Genomic DNA, 25,304 nt, shown 5'->3' with positions numbered 1-25,304 from the left:
TTCCCGGTATGTGATGCACCCCGCAAGAGACAAATACCGCCCGGCGGTTCTACGGTGGAAACGAAAACAAGCCAATCTCACTCACGTTGACGTTACGATCTGAGAATTGTTTCATGGGAGATGTTGTCCATTTGACAGACAGCTACTGTTTCTGTGAACGATACAAACACCTTTCTAAAACTACACCTCCGCCATTTGTAAAAGGGCCATTACTTCTTGCATCAGCGAGTGTGGACCACACTCACCCGGCAAACTTACTACCAGCTGCTACTTGTCTTGTTTTTAAGAAAATAGTGCCACTGTTAAAACAAGTCCTCGATCATAACATCGCGGAATAACGTTAGCTATTAAAGGTCAGATGAAGCTCTTCGTCAGTGAAGGCAACCCGCACTGCCTGAAGGTGTTAGCTGCGTTAGAAGTGACTGGAGTTCAGTGTGACGTCCAGTATGTCAACCACGAAGGTAAGAAAGCGTGGTTAGCTTAACATTACATTCTGAATCTAATTCGCGAGATTGGTGACTGATGATAAGTAACGTTTATCCAATTATATGTGGTGTTTTCAAGTTTTAGCTGAGAACCAGCTAGAAAACTCTCTTACTGTAACGTTACATCGCTGCTTTGTTTGTGTGGTTTAGTGCTGTTTGTTAGTCATGTAGCTTTTGTTTAGCTGTGCATACCTACAGATGTTGTACAGTATACAATTTTCATGACTGGAACAGTCCGTGTTTACCTTTACGGTCTTACACAACCCTACATCTTCACAATGTAACCAGTGTTGTACATTGACACGAATTGTGTGATTCTGTACTAGGTTCCTATTATTATAAACCATGGTTATAATTGCTTTTAGATGATTACATGAAATTCAATCTAGGGAATTAACCGTGGATTCATTCACTGTTCATTTCAGTTAGGTCCAAGCTAGTTCAAAAAGTTGGACCACTTTACCTTTTGAACAATGCATTTGATTACAAGTTGACTTGTAATTACACGATTACACAAATGTATTAGAAGTTGACTGAGTTTTAAAATTGTAGGGGTTGGGGGAAAAAAATCGATTCTTAGATGAATCGCGATTCTCTCTGATAAGTTAATTATCGATTATTGAGAAAAAAAGTTACTGTCTCCAGACATGTACAAATTATAAAACAGAGTGACTGAAAGAGGATGGTATAATGGACAACAACTTAGAGTTTAGGCAAGAGTGCAGAAAAAACCCACACAAAAATCGCCAAAAGCAGAGAAAAAAGAAAGAAAAGTTTTGTATATATGCACATGATGTATTAAAACATACATAAAATAAATAGGCAAAACACATAAAGGCTGTTCATTTACTTTATCACATTACATCTGTCCACTTCATGTTCTAAGAAGCCAATTCTCAACCTTTACACATGACTCAGCCTCTGACATGGAGGATTACTGTGAGAGGTGACTTTCACAAGTATGTTTAAGGCTTAAGCATGGAATGATTAAAAAATCAAAATGCCAGTAGACAAAACATTTCATTAAAACTTTTGTGTGACAAACACTGCATATGTGAAATTCTAACAAACTCTATATGTATATTTTTTTAAATCACGCATGGAAATGTACACAACAAAATAGTTTCATCAATAATCGGTTTGGAATTGAATCGTTGGTCTCTGAATCGGAATTGAATCGTGAGGTGCCCAGAGATTCCCACCCCAGCAAAATAGCCTCATATATTGAAGAGCCTTATACATACTGTACATATAGTGTTTTGTGCAATGCTGAACTTTTATCACTGCACCGTATTATAATAATTTTCTTTAGTCAATCTGTAAGTCCTGTCCTGTAAAGAAATGTATCTGACTTGAACCTGCCAACAGTTTCAGTTCAACATCTATTCTGGCATAGAGCATTATACAGTTACTGACCCAGCAATTCAGCATGAATAGATAATGAAGGACCAGAAAACTTATAAAATAATAATAATGAGGCTGGCTTATTTACAGAGAGAGGAGAGAAGGCCAACATGGCCAAAATCTAGTCCAGTCCTGTATATTGATCCTGATAGTGATTTTAGCCACTAAATACAAATCCCTCCTTAAGATGGTGGACTGTTATTGGTCTTGTGACTAAAATAACAGTGAAAAAACCTTTTCCGAAGAGAGCTATTTTGGTGCAAGTAGTCCTCCCTAGGCTACCTTCAAAAATAAGTTTGGGCCTCATTGCTGCTACTACTTAGGGTACTACTGCTACTTAGGGTATTGCATTGTCTTGTGGAACATTATCTAGATTAGGGTGGGGTATATATATATATATATATATACACACACACTACCGGTCAAAAGTTTGGGGTCACTCACAAATTTCCATTGGACTCCATTATAGACAGAATCCCAGCTGAGATCAGTTGCCTTGTTTTTTTTTAACCAGGGCAGCAGTTTCCAGATTACATTATGTGCTTACATAATTGCAAAAGGGTTGTTTAATGTTTTCTAAGTTAGTTTTTAAAAAAAATATCAGATTAGTAAACAAAATGTGCCTTTGGAACATTGGATGAATGGTTGCTGATAATGGGAAATGTCGATATTGCATTAAAGATCAGCCACCCACCCAGATCAGCTGGTATCCTGTCTATAATGGAGTGAAATGGAAATTTGTGAGTGACCCCAAACTTTTGACCGGTAGTGTATATATATATATATATATATGTATGTATGTATGTACTGTATGTATGATCCAACTGTGTCAATCCCAGTACATACCGAGACCTGGGCTTTAGAGTATTGGCGAGACAGCGTACCAATCAGATAGATACCAGTGTTTAATTAACCAGCTTTTTGCCTGATCATTTTTAAATGTCTAAGGCAAGCTCTTTCGTAACTTTGTAAAACAAGATTTAACAAATACATAGATACGAGTTAACTGAAATGTTATTAATTATTAAAATGATAAACCATGGACCAGCAACTTTGTAAACAATCTTTGAAAGTAACTTCAATTTAAGTGTAAACTTTTTAAATGCAGTTAAAAAAAAAAAGATCAAAACATGAATCCAACTGACAGTATATAATGTACTGTATATAGTACATAAACATGGAATTGAATTGAATTGATCTGGCCCATGTCATGACACTCGAGCCAGCTATTTAAGTCAGTATCGGCCCAATATCAGTATATCAGATCTGTGTCCCTAATCTAGATGCTGCAGTGGAAAGGAATTAGATTCTAATAAAATGGTGACAGATCCCAGCTTTGGGCTTATTTTGTAAAGGTCTCGGGCATGCGAGAGAGTCTTTACTTGCTCTAGTCCCAGATATGTGCTAGTCCTCTGTAGGAGCTGGATCCCAGAGATGAATAACCAGGACCATCTGGCATGCGGCCTCAGGGTATGACTGAAGTGGACTGGACATAGAGATACATTATGGATATAAACAGTATAAGGGGTGGGGGAGTGCATTGGATCATACAAGTCACTATACATTTAGTTCCAAATCTGTTATTTGACAGATATATATTTATGCAGTATGTTGTTGATCGAACTGAGATGGTTTGTTTTTGTTGTCGATCAAATGATTCATTATGAAGTCTAAAATATTTACATTCATTAAGGTGAATGTAATCCCAAATGTAACACAAATATTGCATCCTCTGCCATAACATATCAGATTGTATTGTGTAGACACCATTAAATATGTATTAACAGCTGATAAATTCCAGATTACAAAGTAAATCCTTGACCTTCCAAGTGACGTTTTGTGTTATTCAACAGTTATTCTAGTAACAAACACGTAATGAGGCAGAGAATTAGATCACAGGATTGTCCTTAAAGCATTTGAGAAGTCTTGTGTTATTAGTTTTCCTTGAAGATTAGAGCTGGGCGATATGGAGAAAATCAAATATCCCGATATTTTTGTTATATTGTAGGGTTGACAATGGGTGCTTTCACAAAAGATGCACACAATAAGATTTTTGATACATAATCATCAGTTATGTTAATATAATATGTAACTTTGTGGGTAAAGGCAAATAATGAAACATCTAGAACGGTCTGCTGCATTCAGAAAATTACATGACTCTACGGTGATGCAGCCTTTAAAACCAGGAAAAGACAACACGTGTGTCTTATCGGGATATTACGATATCCAAAATGTAAGACAATATCTAGCCTAATATATTGAAATTAATACAATATCGATATAGTGCCCAGCCCTATTGAATATGCAGCGATGGATTGAAATGTAATCTCTGCCCACAAAATGTGATGCAGCCTTTAAAACCAGGAAAAGACAACACGTGTGTCTTATCAGGATATTACGATATCCAAAATTTTAAGACAATAGTTAGCCAAATATATTGATATTAATACAATATCGATATAGTGCCCAGCCCTATTGAATATGCAGCGATGGATTGAAATATAATCTCTGCCCACAAAATGTTGAAATCAATTTTATCTAATGGATGTAGATTTGTCTGCTGTCTCTCGGTCTCTCCGTCTGGAGTGTTTACAGTTTGTACTAACATGTTTAAACCAGGAGAAGAATCAAGTCCAACTAGTCCAGAAACATTTCCATCTGCATAACCATCTTGTCTGCTGTGTGTATTTAGTTGGGATTTCTTCTCTTCTTCTTTGTTTCAGAGAGAGTGGTGCCCTTCCTTAGCCGTCCAGCCTTGCCAGCCCTGCTCCTGCCTAGTGGACTGCACCTTTTCAGCTCCAATACAATCTGCCGGTCAGTAGACTATAGTCCGTTCTGCTTGGTCAGTTATGAATGGCAACGCAAGTTGGCACGAATGTGGAGGCTCATAATCCCATAGGGTCAGTTCAAAAACAGAATTATATTTCCACTTGTCTCGATCCTTATCTAGTCACGCAGACTGTAACTGATCAGGTTTTAATGCTGTGAGTCCCCACACATGTAATTTGAGGTGGATATCACAAAACCTGGGCAAATACAATCACAACTATCTTCAACTAGAGGTAAACTGGAAAATCTTTTTTTGTAATTTGGGTGAACTGATCATTTCCCCTTGTCATCAGCCAAAGCAATGTGTTTCATATTTGAAACGACATTTCTAGGACATATATAATTGATGATGAATATGATAGATATGGTAATGTACAAATAAAAGAATGCAATGGTTATACTATGAAATAAGGGCGGAAACTATCAGTGAAATGCTTTAGGCTATTTTGATTACATGGCAATAACATTTAGAGTCACACTGTAACCTAATTCCTGTAGATGGAGCACATTTACATTTTGGGTGTGTTTGTTTGGTACATATAAGAGGAAATTCCTTTTGAAAGCAAGTACGATGCTACTCGTTGACATGACTACCTTCTGTTTTCCCACTTTTTAACTCCCTAGATACCTGTTTGAAATAAGTGGACAAGACTCCAGTGAGCGTTGCAATCAGTGGCTTGAATGGGAGGCCACAGATCTTCAGGTAAGCTCTACATAGAAATACAGACATTTTAGTTTGCCGGGAATCTGTTGTATAAGTCACTAACTGTTTTTGACATGCAAACTATTTTCAGTTCATGCTTTTTGTACATTCCCTTGTGCAGAATCATCTTAAAATCCATGCAGCTAAATGACAAAGGCTCATGATTGCAAAAGAACAATGTACTGAAGAAATCTATCAGCATGATCTGTAGGGTTTAAGAAATTGAATTGTTTAACCTCAGTCACACTTCTTTCTTCTGCTTGATCTAAATGTCATCCAATCAATTTTAATTAATCTCTGTTTTGTCTTATGTGTGCAGCCTGCTCTGCTACAGGCCCTTCACATGGCTGTGCTGCATGGGAAAGGATCAGAGGTGTCCGAGGTCCTCCAGGGTCCCCTAAACTTCTTGGAGCAAAGCTTGAGCAAAGGGAACACGCCATATTTAACTGGGGTACAGCATCAACATCTTGCTACTGCACTTCCATTTTTTTAGTTCCCATTTAGTTGGCATGTATAGTGTGAGAGAGAAAGAAGACAGGCTTTTCAGGCTATATAATATATATGAAGTCAAAAGTTAATTATGCCTCTGTTGAAGCTCAGCTGAGCTAAACAGAGCATCTAAAAAAACAAAAAAAACAAGAATCTCCTCTCTGCCACATCAGGCTCCTCCAGCGACAGTTCTTTTTCGTCTTTACTTTTTTCAGCTGCTGATGCTGAGCTAGTGATGCGTGTTTTAAGTTATAAAAAGATCCATCTGGGGAGGAGCTCCCTCATGTTGCAGATGTGCCTGAGTCTAGGTGGGTGGGGGTGGGCGATCAGTTCTCTGTGGTATTTGCAACCCTTTTGGCAACAAGTCATCTGCGCCTGTCATATATATTACGTGTGTACAGAAATATGTTTCTCTTAAGTCTCTTGGTGATTGGCATGGCTTGGAGGAACCACGTGTAAAGCTAAAGAAAACCCCACAGTGAGGCAGTCACAGCCGTACATGTCCATCTTTAGTGAGATGCAAGCGCACAAAACCATCATGCTGAAAATAGCATTTAAGTTTCCAATGGGATGACAGATAAAACATGGCAAGATTAGGAATAGTGTGTGTTAATTTCCTAAATAAATTATTTTTCATATTATAATAATAATAATAATAATAATAATAATAATAATAATCATTGAAATGTTCTGTGTTTCAGGAAGCACTTTCAGTTGCTGATGTTGTTTTGTGGGCTGCGCTGTATCCTGTTTTATCTGACTCTTCACTAGCTTGTAAGTACCAATAAACTTTACATTTCTTTTTTATTGGCCATGCATACATTGTCCATCCATGAACTTATTGTTTTTTTAAATACCTCAACTTCTTCCTTAATTATTTTTTTCAAACAAATTTCCTTCCTGTTTTCCATTTATTCTTCCTCCCTATATTATTTTTATGTCATATTTACATTTTTGTGTTCTCTATGTCATAACATTCCTTACTGCAACATTTCCCTTTTTTATTTTTATTTCCCCCCTGTTTCTCCCCCCTACCATTATCCTGCCTCTTTTTCTTTGTACAGGCGAACACACGTCTGTGAAGGCCTGGTTTGACCGTGGGGCTGTTCTGCACAGCTGCGAGTCTGCTGCTCAGAAAGTGCTGCAGGGAAAAGGCCTGCAGGGCATGAAGAGCTACATGCAGAGGCAGCCTGCCCCTCAGAGCAGCCAAAGCAGAGACACACAGCCACGCAACAGCAACCCTGCTGAGGTATCAGCCAGATCATCAGGATAACTCTTAGAATTAAAGCATTCTTACTGAACAGAAAGCATTCAGAGGTGCTCCAGTGCGTAACCACACTTGTGCTTTTGCCTCCGGAAACGGGAACGCTTTGTGATGTTTCCAAGAAAATGTCTTTTATTTTTCTTTTCTTTGAGCTATAGATGCACAAACAACACCTTGCAAGACACACGTTTCCTTTTCCAAATTTTCTGTCTTTACTTCACCACAGCTTTTTTTACCTGTCAGAAAAGAAAGTTTAAGCATTCAAAGGGTTGCAAGGCTTGAGTTCCCCTCACTTAAACTAAGCAGGGCTCTCCTGTAAAGCAGATGCAGCCTCCGTGTGAGAGTTAACCTGGCTCTGTGAAAGCTAAATTAACACCCGTGTTAGGATATAGAACATGCAGCATGTAGTTACATCACTATTTCTTTATCCTCTGTTCTCTTTCTTGTGTTAGCATGGAAGGATTTCAGCATGTGTCAATCAAATGTAGCAGCAGCACTCACGGCTCCGATTCAGAGGATGATGCCGGTTGTATCTCAACTTGTTAAATGCTTTAGCTCCGAGCTTTAGGTTAAAGGGTCAAATGTTCAAATGGTCAGGTGGGAGACTGATACAATTCTAAAAAAAAAAACCGAAGAGTTTTGATTTTTATGATATGGTAGTTTAGTGAGAAGAAGTGGCCCTGCTAGAAAGGGTAATCACCTACTCCACATTTTGACATATCATCATAGATTTGTGAACTTGAGCAACCCCCTTCAGAGCCATAACAGTTGTTGGAAAATAGTTTATACAATTATACTAAACACAAGACCAACTTTGTGCATATACCGCAGAGCTTCTTTTTTGTTGTTGTTAATGTTATGTTATAATGGAGCTAATTTTGATCTTCCCCAAAGCTAATTGTTTCTAACAGTTAGTTTTTTCCCTGTTTTCATGGGAAATATACTATTTTTGATCAAAATTACTAAAATTGGAAATGATCTGGTCAGACACCGCCTACCAAGAGCCTGGGTCTGTCCGAGGTTTCTGCCTAAAAGGAAGTTTTTCCTCGCCACTGTCGCACTGTTGCTTGCTCTGGATGAAACTAGTAGAACTGTTGGGTCCTTGTAAATTCTGGAGTGTGGTCTAGACCCACTCTATCTGTAAAGTGTCTTGAGATTACTTTTGTTATGAATTGATACTATAAATAAAATTGAATTGAATCGAATTGATCTATAGGTCTTGGAAATACTCAAAAGTACAATTTGTTTTTGGCCACAGCTTTAATAAACGTAAAAAAGTTAAGGAACCAACAGGATTAAAATACAAATATCTACTTGTCGAGTTTTCTTACCTTAGAAGTTGGTTTTGGTTTAAATCCCAATTAATGATTCTCTATATCTTAATGCTTTTTAGGGTGTGGAAGATGAGCGTGCGGTTTCAGAAGAGGAAATGGAGGCAGCTGCTCTCACCTGGAGTAAAGGCTTGAACTCCTGCCCATTGGCTACAGACAGACAGCACCCCATGTAAGTCCTTAATAGTGCTGTTTCCCATTCTAGACATGAAGCAGATCCTCTTATTCAGATTGACTTGCAGTGAGAGTGTATATATTGCAGTTTAGGATGTAAAATGATGTTGCGATCACATCACCTAACATTTTCTTCCCGTGAGACCAGAGTATTTTCCAAACTCCTGAAAAGTGCATTTGTCAAGTGAACATCCAACAGCAGACAAGTAGAGGAAGCTGAGCTGCAACACGTAGAAAGCCCTGTGGATGTAGACATAACTCTTGAGGAAATATGAGATATGAAGATTAAAACCCAGATGTTTTTTTTTTCTATCAGTCTGCCACACGAGGGCAAACGAAACCTCCTTGTAACCAGTGCCTTGCCTTATGTCAACAACGTCCCCCACCTGGGCAACATCATTGGCTGCGTCCTCAGCGCTGATGTCTTCAGCAGGTAGGAATTTAATTTTGTACTTCCTTCCTTCTGTTAACATACTAGGTGGCAACAAAATACTGATAATCCTAAAAAAAATATTGACCTCTGTACCAAACTAATTTTTTTTTAAACATTGAAGTTTCTTCTTCACTTACAGTCACTGTTTTTCACTCTGTAACATGTTATTGTCCTCTCTCTTTTGCTCCTTATATTTTTTCATTTCATTCTCCATTTCTTTTTTCTCCCCTCTACATCCCACTCTCTCACCTGCCATCCCTCTTATGTGTGACTGTACTGACTCCATGCGTCTTCTCCTCTAAGGTACGGCCGTCTGCGAGGCTGGAACATGCTGTTCATATGTGGCACAGATGAATATGGCACAGCTACAGAGAACAAGGCCAGAGAGGAGGGTATGACACCACAGCAGATCTGTGACAAGTACCATGCCATTCACTCCAGCATCTACAAGTGGTTCCAGATTGACTTTGACTTTTTTGGCAGAACCACCACGGAGAAGCAGACGGAGTAAGTAGAAGCAGGGAAGAAGGCTATAGTTGGCCCATTTGTAGAGATGTAATCTAATGTTGTGTGAAAAATTTAAAGACAGGGCTGTTCCTTTCATCATAATTAAGGGTAAAAAAAACAAAGATAAATCTAAACCGGGAGATCTCAAGTAATAATCTGGAGCTTGTTTCAAGACCCTGCTCCTCTCCTGGGTTGTGTGGATCAGATACTGCTTGGCTTTGGCTTTTATGAAAGTGCGAACACATTTCCATACGATTACTTTACAATTACGTAACATAGGATTACTATAATCTTGCAGTAAATACTGGTGTGGATGTCTATCCCTCTCAAGCATAAATTCTACTCTACTTAATCACAGGGATTATTGAGCATGATTGTAGAATGTAGGTTATTGCTTATATTTTGAGATTTACCAAATAAAAAATGAAATCCTATTAAAAAGAAATTATGTTTCAATTATTTAGTTAAGCAGTAATGTGTTTGGATCAACAGCTCCTATGTGTGACACCTGCCACACCTATTGTGTGTAAAAGTCGATTCAGACAGTCAGGTGAGGCTCCACTTCATTGCATTAGCCTACTATAGTAATGTATTTATTCAGGAAACAGTATCACTTTTCACAACTTTTTTTTAAAAAGTCAGCAGAATGGAATTGGCACTGTCGATCTAGGAAAAATAAATTGGACATTCTGTAGTAAGTTATCTATTTTATAATATTGATGAGGTAAATAGAGCCTGGAGGTGAAATGAATTGCTACAAAGTTATGGATTGTTGCTCTGAGGAATTATTGAAACACTCAAAACAAGAGGGTGGGTGTGATGTCTTGTTCGTTGTTTGAATGGAAAAGGTGTCAGATTTTTGTTTGTTTGTGTAGGTGTTTAAATAAGATGTGGAAAGATGGCTTTTTTGTGGGTTAACTACAGTGCTTACACATGAAAAAGGGATACAAAAGAGAGGCCTTTTTCTTCAGTAAAGATGAGACTTTAATCCTTAAGCGTGTACATAGAAAAGGATTACAAAGATAAAAACTCTTGTTTTGTGGCCTTTTGCTTTGATAAGTATAACATAAAAGGCATCCAATACCATGCACCAGAACCATGTTCAGCCAACGGATTAAAGACTTCTGACTGAAAAGTGTTTTGAATGTTGGACCTTACATTTTAGATTTACAAATCCAACCCCAAACATTACCGTCAGCTTTTTTTCCCCTACCGTTTTACTTTGGGTTTTATTTGACTAAACCAATAACACAATTTCCTTCATCTTTTTTTATTAGTATTGTCCATACTGCTTTATTATATAATTTCTTAGCCAACAGACAAAAGTAGTATCAATCTGAGTTTTTTTTTAATGGTTTAATGACTGTGTTCATACACCTTTAATACGGTCGAAAAGACAAAAGTGTTTTCCTTCCACACTAGGCACAACACCCTAAGTATCTCTAAACCATCTTTGTCATCCGTTATCCTTTCAGGATCGCCCAGGATATTTTCTGGAGACTCCACAAGCACGGTTTCCTAATGGAAGACACGGTGGAGCAGTTGCGTTGTGAAAACTGCCAGCGCTTCCTGGCCGACCGCTTCGTAGAAGGCATCTGTCCTCACTGCAGCTACCCAGAAGCTCGTGGGGACCAGTGTGACAAGTGCGGGCGGCTCATCAATGCTGTGGAACTCAGGGTGAGTTGGAAGGAGCATGTTGAAGATGCAAGATGCAACGGGGGGATGCTTATCATCACGATTATTGCCATTAATTGACTATTGCAAAGAGAATGGCGGCAATGATACCATTTCTATTTGATCACTGTTGACGGCTGTCCCCTTCAGGAACCCCAGTGTAAGGTCTGCAGGCAGACTCCAGTTGTCCGCTCCTCCAAACATCTTTTCTTGGACCTGCCAAAGGTATGTCTTTTACACTGCTTTGTAACAGCCTGCGCTGTTGATTCTGCAGTTTAGACTGTGCTTCTTTTGCTCTCAGGGATCAAGACAAAGTTAGTCTAAAATGTACCAACAGCAAGTGTAAGGTAGAAGTCAAAGTCAGACATCTTGTAAACGGCAGTTATCCCTGTGGTAATGTTATCATATAAACATTTTTTACTCTTTCTGGGGCTGTGGTTTAGTAGTTAGAGCAGCAGTTTCATTGTTGCTCTTTGTCATGCAGCTAGAGCCTCAGTTGGAGCAGTGGCTGGAAAAGTCAACCAGCACAGGAGACTGGACAGCAAATGCCAAACAGATCGCACGCTCCTGGCTAAGAGATGGACTCAAACCTCGCTGCATCACCAGGGACCTGCGGTGGGGAACACCAGTGCCTCATCCTGACTTTAAAGACAAGGTCTGTTCTTGTCACCTTGAGTAACAGTTATTTTTACTACACCAATGCTCGTTATTTGATTGTTTAGTTTATTATACAGTTGAAAATGTGCACATACACCTTTCTCTTTACCTGAAGTATAATATAGCCCTACTTTTCAGCTAAATTACCTGCTGAGAATGTAATGAATGCGAACACTAATAATCAGGTTCCTTATTAAACATTGTAAATGACTATGCACTTTATTAGCAGTCTAGAAATGCTGCAGTAAGTGAAGATACTGCAGTGCTCTCTAACAGTTTACTGGGAGACTCTAGTCTATGTCTAAACATGTTGTGCAATTGACAGCTTCAGAACTGTTCTCCAAATAAGATGTTTTGTTCCTCCTAATCTTTTTATTTTTTATTTTTTTTATGATTCTTGTAATCCAGAATTAATTTCTGTTTCACAAAGCCTCTCTCTCTCTCTCTCTCTCTCTCTCTCTCTTGCTGCCTCTGCAGGTGTTCTACGTGTGGTTTGACGCCCCCATTGGTTATCTGTCCATTACATCCAACTACACCGACAAATGGGAAAAGTGGTGGAAGAATCCTCATCAGGTAACCCACCCCACCCTAGCTCCTCCCCCCAACACACATGTCAGAATTTATGAGCCGAGCAGAGTACTGCCGCACGAGCTTGGCACTGATTTTTATCCTCTTTACAACACAGAATGGGTCTGATTGCTTTTTTCATTGCCCCATCTGGTCTTTTTCACTCTCCATTAAAACAGTGTAATTCCTAGCCCTATAAAACCCCAATGTGAATTAAAGGAAGACATATCCTCTTTGATTATGATTAAAATGCACATCAGTTTTGTTCCCACAACATAATATAAAGGCGATGATACAGCTCTTAGTACTTTGTGGTTGACATCCACTTCTAGATTCCTCCCCTCTGAGATCAAAGTAATAGGTTAGTAGAAGTAAATGGGTTCTAATTTATTTGTGTTCTTCCTGATGCTGTGGTAAGCTGTACTTAGATAAGGGGAACTACTGGATGATATTTAAAGCGTTGATGCTTCTCAGAGAGTCCCAAACGCATGCTTCTTTATATACATGTGGACTTTATTTAACTGCAAGTTTCCCCAAGTTATTTGTGGCTGGTGGGTCAGACAGACCCCCCCCCCCCCACAGAATGTAAAATAAAATAAATAAATCTTTCAGTACTACTATAAATAAAAATGCGACATATCATTCATACTGACTAAAAAGAGAGCTAAACATAAGACATACTGTACATATAAGAGAGAGAGAGAGAAAGAGTAGGAAATGGGGGTTGGGAACCTGATAAGTCCTCTTTGAACTGGATGATCTCATGATGATCTAATATGATGTCATCCTCACAGTGCAGTGTTGTGTTTCCGCCACTAGGTGGAGCTGTACAACTTCATGGCCAAAGACAATGTGCCCTTCCACAGTGTGGTGTTTCCCTGCTCCCTACTGGGAGCTCAGGACAACTACACTCTGGTCAGCCACCTTGTTGCCACTGGTAAGCACTTATTCAGATTGACTGATTTCACCAGATCTAAAAATCGTTTTCAAAACACTGTAATGGCACGGTCACACTGTTTGGCAGTTATATAACACGGATGTCATGAATGATCACATTTACACTGAAAATTAAAGTTCACCTCTGACATTAACTTACACTGTCACTTCCCTACAGAGTATCTGAATTACGAGGACACAAAGTTCTCCAAGAGCCGTGGTGTGGGTGTGTTTGGAGACATGGCCAAGGACACGGGCATCCCGTCTGATGTGTGGCGGTTCTACCTCCTGTACGTGCGTCCGGAGGGACAGGATTCAGCCTTCTCCTGGGCTGACATGGCTCTGAAGAACAACTCTGAGCTGCTCAACAACTTGGGCAACTTTATCAACAGGTCAGTGATAGTCATAACGATCACTGATGTTTATGTGACCAAGTTAACCGTTCACCAGTATCCTCATGCTACTTATTCCCAGCCATCTGACATTTAATGTGTGCTACTGTTCCTTTATATATTTTGTTTTGATCCGCCGAGGTTAGTCACCAGTGAAATATAAAATGGGGCAGTCCAAATTAAGTTGCTCACATTTTGTACATAAGTGTTATTTAAAAAGTAAATACGCTGCAAAACTGTAATCCTGTCTAATTAACAACTAAGTTTTCAGATAGTTAGACTCATTGGAAAAAAAGGTCTGTTAGAGTAACTATTACAAGAGGCTCACCCTAGTTTTCTTAATTTGTTTGGGATGGTGTAATTTAGCCCCAATTACATCGCCTCAAATGATTTTTAAAAGATCAGGGTTAAATCCCACATCAAAGATTTTTCTCAGCAGCAGTACCTTGATCTTCAAAATTGGTCTCGGGCAGCAACGTTGATGCCTAATTGGTTCAAAAATATCTTGTAGATTGCATCCAGCCTAAGGTGTTGGAGGTAGAAAGTATTCTGCTTCAGAAAGGAAATTCTGTCCTTGCCTGAATCCAGTCACTAAATCACTACATCATTAGCAACAATGTGTCCATCTTACGCCCACTTTTTCAAACTCACATAAACGATTCTGGGCCGGTGTGTTCCAGCTGATCGCTGTTCAGTTGAAACATCGACTTTTGACAATTTCACAAATAATCAGCTTGACCAACCGGAATGGGTGAATCCTTACTTAATATTTACCAGCAGCAAATGTGACTGAATTGATAAGGATGATTCAGGATGATTCAGATGAACAGTAAGAATATTGCTCTTTATTTTCCCAGGATGAAAAATAAACTCAGGGCTTGGCAGTTTGACTAATTAAAAGAGTCAAACTAATTAAGAATACACGTCACACAAAGTTTATGATCACACATATATATATATATATATATATATATATATATATATATATATATATATATATACAGTTTATTGTAAATTTGACAGTGGTTTGGCAGACCTCCCTCAGAGAAGGAGATATGCGTAAAATATAGAACAGTCTGTTGCATCAGACATGCCATAAACATTCTTACTACGAGCATCTTCCTATACACATAAAGCTCATTTTAGAAATGACTGGCTCTAGACACAACTACAATGTAGAAGCGATGAAGGAGCTGTGACAAGGCTCAGTGCAGCACACTTTTCCGGAGCACTGTATTACATTTGGCAACACAATCTATAATTTATAAACAATTAGTAAGTCAAGTAAAGTGCCCTTCTCACGTTTTGCTCTCTCTTTCCCTTTTTCTCTCACTGCCTTTCTTGCTCCATTCCCACATTTTTGTCCTCTGACCCCCACTTTTTTCTCTCTCTCTCTTCATCAAAAACTACTCTCCCTCTCTCCCCCAGAGCTGGCATGTTTGTCACTAAGTTCTTTGAGGGCTGTGTGCCTGCAATGGAGCTACAGCAGGAAGATAAGAGGCTCCTGGCTCTGGTGGGCTGGGAGCTGCAGCAGTACATCCAGCTCATGGACAAAGTCAAGTAAGACTCATACCTCTCAAAATGTTGATCTTCATTTCATATACTCTATGTCATATACTGTACGTACATATCAATTTAATTGAAATTACTTTTAAGATATACAACTTTGCTTGTCTTTGTTCATTTTAATTCAGTGATTTAAAATGTTTCTAATTTGAAAATGTAGATCTAAATTGACAGTTTAGTTATACATTACCACTGTTAGATTGGTAATTGTATCTTGACTCTAAATGTCAAACATACTTGTAGATAGTTTTGGACTTCTACTGAAGCAGGTTCTGTGTAATGGGTATACTGTCAATGTCACAATCATTATATTTTCCTTATAATCTACCAGAATACGCGACGCTCTAAGACACATCCTCAACATCTCTCGCCATGGCAACCAGTACATCCAGGTCAATGAACCCTGGAAGAAGATCAAGGGAGGAGACACAGAAAGGTGAGATGGCCCTGACCAGCTCAGTATAGTCTGAGCCTCTTTAGACTTGTACAAGGTAGATGTATTGCAAATGTGTAAATCAGTCTGTCTGACTGAGCTCCGTCTCTCCTCTTCAGGCAGCGTGCGGGCACAGTCACCGGGGTGTCTGTGAATATTGCCTGTTTGCTGTCAGTGATGCTGCTGCCATACATGCCAGCGGTCAGCCAAACCATCCGAGATCAACTCAATGCCCCTCAGTCTTGCGTCAATACCATGTTGCGAGGCACTGGCACCTTTGTATGTTCCCTGAGTGCGGGCCACCGCATCGGCACTGTGAGTATGACCCGAGAAAGTATACACGCAGTTCCTACAAACTAACCTGTGGAACTTCCTTTATGTTGTTGCTGGGTGATACAATGAGGATGCAACAGTTTGTCAATATTTCAAGACCCTGGAGGACATTGTAGTTGTGTGAACACACACATACACACTTAAAATAATAGCCTAGACTGTGATTCGAGACCTCAACCTTCGAACAGCAAATTTCTCTCAGGCCACTTGTCCCTTCAGGCATAATTGTGGTGACCTGTGTCTGCCGCAGCCTGACAACGCTGCATTCGATCGCCAAGACTATCCTAATTCATGACTAAAGTCTACAGACATAAGCTGCGGAGGACACTATTGTAATGTCACACTAATGCACCTGACCCAATGCTCATGTGCTAACAACTTGTCTAACAAATCACTTAATTTTGCACTGAAGAGTGGCGATCCAATGATCCCAATTCATACACAGTTAACTACTTACTTACTTACTTACTTACTTACTTACTTACTTACTTACTTACTTACATACATAATCCTCTTTATTCAAAGATGAGCACAAAGCCTCCAGGTCAAATTTCCAAGCTACACTGGCCTAAGGCTGGATCCACAAATGCAAACTTTTAAAATATTCTTGCATATATACAGTATATTCTTTTTATTTCTACCTTGTTTTGTTCCCCTTGCCAACCCCTTTCATTTCCAGGTCAGTCCGTTGTTCCAGAAACTGGAGGTGGACCAGATTGAGGCTTTGAAGAAGAGATTTGGTGGACAGCAGGTATTTGAAGTTTATTATGCCTAATGGTCTGTGCATGAGTTGAGTCAGGTCTTGTATTGATATAGGTAGACTATTTATAAATAATTAAACAAGAAAGAATGGATTATGCCTTGCCGTTCGCGGGCCTCTGTCTGACTGTCGTCAGGAATAACAGTTAATACGTAATTGCAGTATCTGTCTTATAAACATGATGCAGAGAAAACACACTAATGTTTAGGTTATAAATGACGCAGCCGTCGTATAGATGAAATTAATCCCTCTCTAAACCTTCTCCTCAACCGCCTACCCCTAGCCTGAAGATGAACCACCCAAAAAAAAGGTATCGAGCGTTTGTTTGTGACTACTCCGTCAACACTGGCTATGCTGTGTCAATGTGAATTATGCCTTCCCTAACACTAGCAGCTCATCTAACATCCTCGGATTTGGAATGTTACACTCATCCCTGTGTCCAGTGTGATTTACTATCCATTCACACCTCATGACTCATAAACTCTCGTAGACACTTTGAGTGATGAGTGTTATTGTCTGAAATGAAGTAAAATCTCAAAGAATAATAACCGTCAAAAGGCTTCAACATCTTCATCTGTCTGCTTCCACCCTCAGACGACAGCTCAGAGAGCCAGCAGCTCTCAGCCTGCTGCCGCTGCCGAGGTGGCGACGGTGAACGGAGTGGACCCGGAGAAAGCCAAGCAGCTCACACAGGCTGTGACTGAGCAGGTGAGATTACTGGCTAGTGACAACACACTGTTAAGCAGTCAATTGTGCACCCAATTTTATTGATATTTTGCAATCAATCTGTCATGAGATCAAACATTTTTTCAATAAGATTATTTTCATTTCCTTTTTTGGTCTTAAATTAATCTTTTTGTAAAAGGAATAACAAAACAGATCTTCCGGAAGAAAAGAAACTATATCCAAAAATCGAATTGGTCCCGCAACAGACCGCTGACATAAATAGCGGCTAATTTTAAAACATTTGTATCTCTATTTGAAATGATCTGGTAACGCTTAAGTTTGCGATCAATTGATCATACGTTTTGATTATATATCAAAATGAACCATCTTTGAATTTTACATTATACTTAAATGCGGCGGTTACATTTTTGTAAACCAATTCTTAGTATTTCCAAACCCAGACAGATGCAAATATTTACAAACTCACAAATTTCCGCCTACTTGACAGTAAAGCTGCCGACCTTTATTTATCTGTAAACGCAGAAGTGTTTAATCAAAGAATCAGCGGGCGTAAGAAATCTATTAAACCCTGTCATTTTATTTATCACAGGGGGAGAAGGTGCGAGCACTTAAAGCCCAGAAGGTGGAGAAGGCCGTGATCACAGCAGAGGTGGCCAAACTGTTGGACCTTAAAAAACAGCTGGCTCTGGCTGAGGGGAAGAGCTCTGAGCCTGCACCTCAGAAGGGCAAGAGGAAGTGAGACAAAAAAAAGTGAGCGCAAGATGATGGAGGTTAGTGAAAGGAAGGGAAGAGTAGAATGGTTTGAGGTACGATTGTGGAGAACGGGAACAAGATGTACACTAAGAGACAGATGAGGGTATTAGCTCAAGGCAAAGCCGTGACAGGATCTGAGACAATGTGGTATTGGCACTGAGGACTAATGAAATGCTGGATAGGCCGACGGGGAAATAAAAACACACAAAGAGGGAGTCAAATGAATACAGCTACAGAATGGGGGATTTTTTCCAAATCCCTACACCAAAAGAAACTGATTTTATACTCTCCCTGTGATAAAGTCAGCGTTAGGAGGGTGTGTTGCGCATTTAAAGATGTTTTTTATGTCCTCTGGAAAATTGTTTTATTCCATTTGCTACAAATACCTTTTTGGAATCCAGAAAATAAATTGATTAAGTTCAGCTAAAATTTGTCTTTACTCTCCCCCTTTCTAATTACCTCTAGTTTACACAAACAAAAACCATTCATAGATAGAACATTAAAAAGGCAAACAAATAAACAATACATGACACAAAAAAAACTACACATTTTTTCTTTTATTGCAAATCTGAGATTACGATGGATAAAACAATGTTATGGTAAAATACGTGTATTTTATGCCCTTAATGATAAAAGCCATGCATATTATTGTACAATTAACAATTCAAGTGACTGCAATGAGAACATAACTGGATATGTTGGTATTTTACAGTACAAGCCAATACAGTATTGTGTATATAGATATATTACAGCGTTATATAAAAATAGCAAATTAGAGTAAAACAATGTGTGGTAATTCTTCCACATATTCCCATATTGATAGAAAAGGTCAGCTTCGAAAGTATAGCCGGGGTCTTACTTACTGTATCTAAAATACACATACACACAATAGCCATGGGTTATAAAAAGTAAGAAAGATGATCAATTCTTTCCCAAAAAAAACATTCTCTCATACTCACACCGCACTGGGCACTTTCAGACTGTTCCTGAGCTCCTAAATTCTCCACAAATTGGTGCAAGTAATCTCTGCTAGCCAAATTGCAGCCCTTAACATAGGAGTTACAATTATTGCAAAATGGTGGGAACGGATGACAATGAAATGCACTCTCTGGATTAAGTTCCTTTCTCTCCAACATACAAATCATCAAATAGTCATTCAACTGTTGTCTCTGCCACCCTGTTAGATTAAACTTCTTTAACTGACAAACATTCATCAAAACCATTTTCACTTAGAGCTGTCAGTTCTTGCTTTTCCTTTATACATGCTGTGTCTTTTTATTTGCCGCATTGCTGTTGCAGCACCTTCTCTCTGTGCTTTTTCTCTTTCATCACTTTCCTATTTCTGGCCATTTTAAGCTCAGCGTTTCCCAAAAATCCTCTTGCTTATAAAAATGTATCTTTGGTTTCCATCCTTTTCTGTCTAAGAGGCATTTCATGACCACGTTATTACGCCTTTCCCCACCACTGCTTATTCCAATTCTGTCGGACCTGTCATTTATTCCTGACTTTTATCCTGTCTTTGATTTTTATTTTTTTTTCTCATTTCCTGGTGTTGACTAGTCTCTCTATCAGAGCTCTACGTGTCCTCTGTACCTCCTCTCCCAGCCTTTCAATCTCCGCTTTCAAGCGCTCGTTCTGCTCAGTCAGCTCCTGTACCTTCCTCTCGTTCTCCTGCTCTCTTTCTTTGCGACTCTTTTTGGCAGATGACAAGGATGAGGATGTGTGCTGCTTGGAGGAGGCAAAAGAGGACAAGGCACTGGTGGCCCTCTCGCTGGTGGTCCTCTTGCGTTTTCCCAGGCAGGAGGACGGGTAGGCAGAGGGAGAAGAGACAGGTGAGGAGGGAGAAGAACAATTTTGAGATGGCGACTGGGAGGCTGAGGAAGAGCAGGATGGAGAATCGGGGACACAGGGCAGTTCCTCCTCGCTGGCTGAGGGAGACGCAGGATGGACATCATTAGCTTGGTGGTGTTGGTGGTGGTGGTAATAATAGCCACCGCTGATCACCGCTCCGCTCGGATCCACCATTCCCACTCCTCCTTCACTCAGCAACTCAAAAAACTCAGGAGGCAGCAGATCACTGCCTCCTGCCGAGCTATCTCCACTTCTCCCAGTGTCCACCTCCACCCGCTGCTCTTCTGCAACAGTTGGACTCATAGAGGAGGAGGAGGAAGAGGAAGACGATGATGAGGTGTGATGAAGAGGCTGGGCATTTTGGATCCCCTCTGTTGCCCTCTGGACACCCTCGCCCCACGTCTGGCCTCCGTCCGTCAGCCACGTCAGAGAACAACTCTCCAGAACATCCAGAAACTCAGGCTCTTTCTGCAAATGCAAAACGGAAATGTCAACACCTGCCAAAACATTACAAATATCAGAGTACATTTCTCATCATTTAGTATGTGAATGGAATCACATTCTGCAAATCTGTGAAACACACCTAAAAAAAAAGAGAAATATTAACAAAAATTCAAGGGATAAAAAACACTCACACTCATCGTGGGTGTGATAGCCATTTCCTTCTCCAAGCTACTGACCTCGGTGCATGTGGGGGCACGTGCCAGTTTTGCCCCTCCCGTGTCGGAGCCCAGAATATCCTGCAGGTCCTCATACCACGCCTCTAGCTCTGCACCACACAACGGCCCCACGCCAGGGGTGTACGGCGGGGGCAGGTGTAGCCACTCGGCAGTCATCTCGCCAGTCAGTCGCAACACACAGGTACTCGGCCACACGGTTCACACTGGACCTGAGGGAGAGGTGGCCAGACACAGGAGGGTTGGGAGAACCAGAAAGATAAAAGGGAAGAGGGCAGCACATTAGATGACTGACGTCACGGAAACTCCACCTTCTTCATTTTTTACTGTTCTACCACTGGTTGAGTTTTAGTATGTAGGTATACAGTGATAAAGGAGGGCGTGAATCATTACTGAGAGTACTGCAAGAAGACCTTATCTATACAATCATTTACACCATAAGAAAGAAAACTAGACCACAGTACAGTGTTTTGTGTATTTCCCCTTTAATTGGGAAATAAAATAACAGTGACACTAGGTGAGGAAATGACGGTACTGCACTAAAATTGGTGATTAAGATGAATTTGAAGTTTCAAAATGTGCAGTTTTATTTCATTAGGTTAATATTGAAATGAATGAACTGATTAAATCAAAATCTTAAATTCACAAACATGCAGCATTCAGAATGTTAAATATGACAATGTACCTTTTAGGAAGTCTCTGTTAATCAAGTCTGCCAATTTGTTGGATCTAGCTTATCCCAACAATTCTGAAAGAAAAAGAAGCATTTGATAAGTTAGTCTTAAAAATTGTGAAAAATGTTTCTTCTTCCCGCTGAAATTTGCTGAGATTTCGGAATCAAAGTGATGATTGGCACAAATACAGTGCAAGCAGGCAACAGAATGTGCCCTAAAATAACTAGTAATGGCTGCTTTGGAAAATGAGTAAATATTTAAACAATGATAAAACAAATAACTTGTCAATAATTGTTGAAGTGAACAGCAAGAATGGAGTAAAAACAATTCCTGTTACTTCATTCTTGTAAACAAAGACCAACATGTTCTCTACTGCGCCCCCTGCCTTCTACGGTCCTCAAAACACGTTGAGATCGATAAACAAGTGGATTTAAACCCCGAGTAGATGCTCATATTGATCTCTCACGGCCTGACAGTCAGCTCTTCTGCTTAATAACTACTTAAAGCTGTCCAAACCAAAAATTACTAAACAAAAGCCATTATTAATACTATGATCATTGTAGACAAAGCTCGTTACCTAAGCACTTAATTTAAATAATGATTTCCGCTTTTCCTCTTTTTAATGTGCAAATTTAAAAATAATTCAAACAACATTCTTACATAAATGTAGCGTTGGCAGTGACGTGAATACGTATAGAAATCACACAAGTGATAGAGAATAAAGAAATCCTCCTCAACTTGATGTCAAATTCAACTTTCTGTGTGAGCGTTAACATGAAAACGTTGGTTTGCTAAATGAAACGTACAAATTATAATTTTATTAATTTAATTATTGTATATTCTAAATTGGAATATGTTCTTCTTTAGTTGGTTCTGCATGTCCACTGTAAGCCAGACAATTACGTCATGGAAATGTAAGTCCAGCAGGAGGAATGGGCGAAACAAAAGGAAACGTACGAAGAGAGGAAAAGAGTGGGTTGAAAAAAAAAATGGACAAAACAATATATACATCTATGCATTGAGTAGTTAACATTTACAATAAACGGGTTTGTTAAAAGTGGGAAAAACGAAATAGCCTAGCTAGCTGTCAAAAATAAAAGTCCCGGGCCACCAGTAACTGTCAGAGGTCCCACGGATAGGCTACTATCGGTTATTCTATTCAAATGAAAGGACACTTACTAAAAAAAACAAAAGTAGTCTATAAAATACACAAAATAAGTGTAAAACGTTGGGCACACTTAATGGTGAAACCCCTTCTAAAAAAAACTTTTATGTCAGTGCGAGCTTCGACATCTTGTCGGACAGTAGGTAGACAGCACATAAAAACAACTCCATGTAAATTGTGATGGATTAAGACAACTGTTATTCTAAAAATGGCTCTGGGAAATCTGCCAAAACATGCTTTTTTTCTTTCCAGTAGCCTACACTACGTTAGACCACTTGAAGTTAAGTAGCCATTACTTCCCGAAAGACAGAAAAAAAACGTCCTAGTAGCCAAACTATTAACAAGCACTTACCCTTTTTCTTTTATTCGCTCGCCTTCTCGACTGTCTTGAACTCGAATGTGGATATTTTAGTAAAAATTGGTGATAGCTCATGTTAACCATTGTTCAGTCTTGACAGCTGAATGTGATTCTTCGGAAACTCCCGGCGGTGTTTATATTGAGAGAGAGGCCAACCGAACTATGCATGGGAAGGCAGCGCCAGCACAACCTATCCTCGGGCAAGAACTGACGTCTCGACCTACCAATCAGAAGAGCGGAGTTAAGATATTTTCCTTAACGACATCCAATAGGGTGGCCGGTTCAGAGCGCTTAGGCGGGTTCTGGTGGCGTCTCAGCCGCTGGGTCTCTCGCTAGCCTGTATAGTTTGTACGAGCAGCAATTGTGATGCAGTCATAAGACGGCCAGGACGAATTTGGGGCGTATGGGAGTCACATGAAAGGAATGATGCAATGCTTGGCAACCAATTTCTAGCTGGGGATAACACCAGCAGAATCAGAACATGTTTTATTAAACAGTATTGGCTCTAACTAAAATCTAAAAATATACATATATGCATGGATATCTAATGTCGAAGAATTGTTTGTTTCCGGAGCACAAAAGCTGATCCGATTTTTCCACCAATTGTTTTATCGTTTTAGAAAAAAGAAAAAGGAAAAAAAAAAATCAATTTTGCGCTTTCTTTTTGTTTTTGTAGCCTCATTGTATTAACCCGCCTATTTTCAGCTGACTTTTGATTACAGATGCTTGTCTTTTATTTTTTCGGTGACTGACATTGCACCCCCCTCCCCCCCTCCATAAGCCACGAGAGGGTAAACATAATAATTTATAATATAGGCTACTATATTTACTGGCCCTCCCCTTGAAACTCGACTTTTCTGCCGGACCAGTGGACCAGTGGGCTTCTGAAAGACACACGTGTCTTTTAGCCTACTTTTCAGTTATTTGTAATATGCCGCAGACCAGACGCTGAGCACACATGGTGCTGGGTTCTCATTCATTTCATACCGCGCGCTCTGTTGCAGCTCCGCGAGATATCAAAACACACGGAGCGTATGTGGCGCGAGCTAAGCGGTGCTGGGTGTGATCCAACAGCAGATTGTCCCCCTTTTAGTGATGCAATTCAGCAGCATTGTTCCGTGATAAAAAAATAAAAAAAACTTTCAAAGCTTCTTTTTGTTTCTGATTTGTTATCATTTTTATTGTATCAATTATTACTGATTTATTTGGCTCTGATTAAATCACTGATACATAGCTGCGTGTTTACACGATTACAGGATATGACACTATCACTCCAAAACAATCATTTCATAGCCATGTTGTTATAGATTATATTATAGCTGATAAAAACGCTCAAATACACTACTGAGCAACATCGATACACTGATGCAACACGGTGTTTATAACAGATATTGGGGGGAATAGGTTCCTATTACAATGTTAGATTTAATATAATCTAATAAAGTTGATAAAAAATGTGAATTAGATTATATTGTAACGTTTTGGGTCTATTTAGAAGGTTCACACTAAAAGTTCGTTACACCACATAATCGATAAAGTCCTTATACACCTGCCAATGATTGTTTATAGATAGACATTGAAGCGTTGTTATAAGTCGCACTTATAGACTCGTTGTTGTCCGTTGACATACACAACAAGCTACACAATAGCTCACGAGAGTTAATATTGTCAACCTAACTTCGTTCACGAACATTATAGAATTGATTAAGTCAAATAACCTTATATCAAGTATCACACCTATAATAAAACTCTTTTCTAAAATGTATACCGAAACCATCTGAGATCCAAGCTGCAGAGTTCAACAAGGTCACTGTTTTAGACACTAAATGTTATATCCTTGTATAATTACAGTGCTGGGTGACGGCCGTTAATTAATTAATTAATTAATTAACAAATAAGGTAAACAACGGGGACAGCAACAACAAACAGTGACGACAAAATAAAAGCACGTTTCGTCATGTTGCGGGCTGTTCAGCATTGACACTTTCTGCCCTAATCCCAAACTCAGCACACACAAACTGTTTTCCACGCACGGTGCAACGTGCACGCCCCAACGTGCACAGTCCCATAGCAACAGCGCCAAGTAGCGAATAGAAAGCTCAACTACTGTCTCTAGGACCGGGTTAAAGCGCTGCAGGAAGCACCGTGAACACGTCACGACTTGAGTGGCTGTTGCTGAGTAGTTCAGCATACTTTCTCTAC

General features: G+C 39.5%; 2 protein-coding genes and 1 long non-coding RNA gene across 6 annotated transcripts in view; 2 read left to right on the top strand and 1 right to left on the bottom strand.

The window, feature by feature from the left end:
* Positions 1-189: 189 nt before the first annotated feature.
* On the top strand, positions 190-18,806 carry mars1 (methionyl-tRNA synthetase 1). 2 transcript variants are annotated; one of them, XM_034870381.1, is made up of 22 exons: positions 190-461; positions 4,613-4,703; positions 5,343-5,421; positions 5,741-5,872; positions 6,612-6,684; positions 6,975-7,159; positions 8,568-8,677; positions 8,996-9,112; positions 9,416-9,619; positions 11,095-11,296; positions 11,444-11,518; positions 11,778-11,948; positions 12,428-12,523; positions 13,337-13,454; positions 13,632-13,845; positions 15,274-15,405; positions 15,743-15,847; positions 15,964-16,159; positions 16,857-16,928; positions 17,221-17,247; positions 17,532-17,645; positions 18,214-18,806. In XM_034870381.1, the coding sequence occupies exons 1-22, from the start codon at positions 359-361 to the stop codon at positions 18,361-18,363; spliced, it is 2,766 nt and encodes a 921-aa protein (XP_034726272.1). In that variant the 5' UTR covers positions 190-358; the 3' UTR covers positions 18,364-18,806. The 2 variants fall into 2 exon arrangements, with proteins under 2 accessions (XP_034726272.1, XP_034726273.1); XM_034870382.1 differs by lacking the exon at positions 17,221-17,247.
* A 938-nt stretch (positions 18,807-19,744) lies between these two features.
* On the bottom strand, positions 19,745-23,253 carry ddit3 (DNA-damage-inducible transcript 3). 3 transcript variants are annotated; one of them, XM_034870390.1, is made up of 4 exons: positions 23,097-23,253; positions 21,591-21,653; positions 20,909-21,117; positions 19,745-20,696 (listed from the first exon to the last, which is right to left on the bottom strand). In XM_034870390.1, exons 3-4 carry the CDS (start codon positions 21,062-21,064, stop codon positions 19,917-19,919), a joined length of 936 nt encoding a protein of 311 aa, XP_034726281.1. In that variant the 5' UTR covers positions 21,065-21,117; positions 21,591-21,653; positions 23,097-23,253; the 3' UTR covers positions 19,745-19,916. The 3 variants fall into 3 exon arrangements, with proteins under 3 accessions (XP_034726281.1, XP_034726282.1, XP_034726283.1); XM_034870391.1 differs by having other exon boundaries at positions 20,909-21,119; positions 21,594-21,653; positions 23,097-23,170; XM_034870392.1 differs by lacking the exon at positions 23,097-23,253 and having other exon boundaries at positions 20,909-21,123; positions 21,593-21,653.
* The window catches only part of LOC117943944, an 18,985-nt gene continuing 15,317 nt past the window's right edge, over positions 21,637-25,304 (top strand). Inside the window, exon 1 of the long non-coding RNA XR_004656463.1 lies at positions 21,637-22,678. This is a non-coding gene — a long non-coding RNA (uncharacterized LOC117943944). The remainder of the gene's footprint in view (positions 22,679-25,304) is intronic.

Source organism: Etheostoma cragini, chromosome 4 (assembly GCF_013103735.1).
Source record: "Etheostoma cragini isolate CJK2018 chromosome 4, CSU_Ecrag_1.0, whole genome shotgun sequence".
In the NCBI taxonomy this organism is placed as follows: Eukaryota; Metazoa; Chordata; class Actinopteri; order Perciformes; family Percidae; genus Etheostoma; species Etheostoma cragini.
This window is presented reverse-complemented; position numbering and strand designations above follow the sequence as displayed.

Coding starts and splice junctions, on each gene's coding strand:
- mars1 (XM_034870381.1), top strand. CDS start 359: ATGAAGCTCTTCGTCAGTGAAGGCAACCCGCACTGCCTGAAGGTGTTA. Junction 8,678..8,995: donor ACAGACAGACAGCACCCCAT/GTAAGTCCTTAA, acceptor TTTTTCTATCAG/TCTGCCACACGAGGGCAAAC. Junction 16,160..16,856: donor CGGGCCACCGCATCGGCACT/GTGAGTATGACC, acceptor TTTCATTTCCAG/GTCAGTCCGTTGTTCCAGAA.
- ddit3 (XM_034870390.1), bottom strand. CDS start 21,064: ATGACTGCCGAGTGGCTACACCTGCCCCCGCCGTACACCCCTGGCGTG. Junction 20,697..20,908: donor GTGCCCCCACATGCACCGAG/GTCAGTAGCTTG, acceptor TTGCATTTGCAG/AAAGAGCCTGAGTTTCTGGA.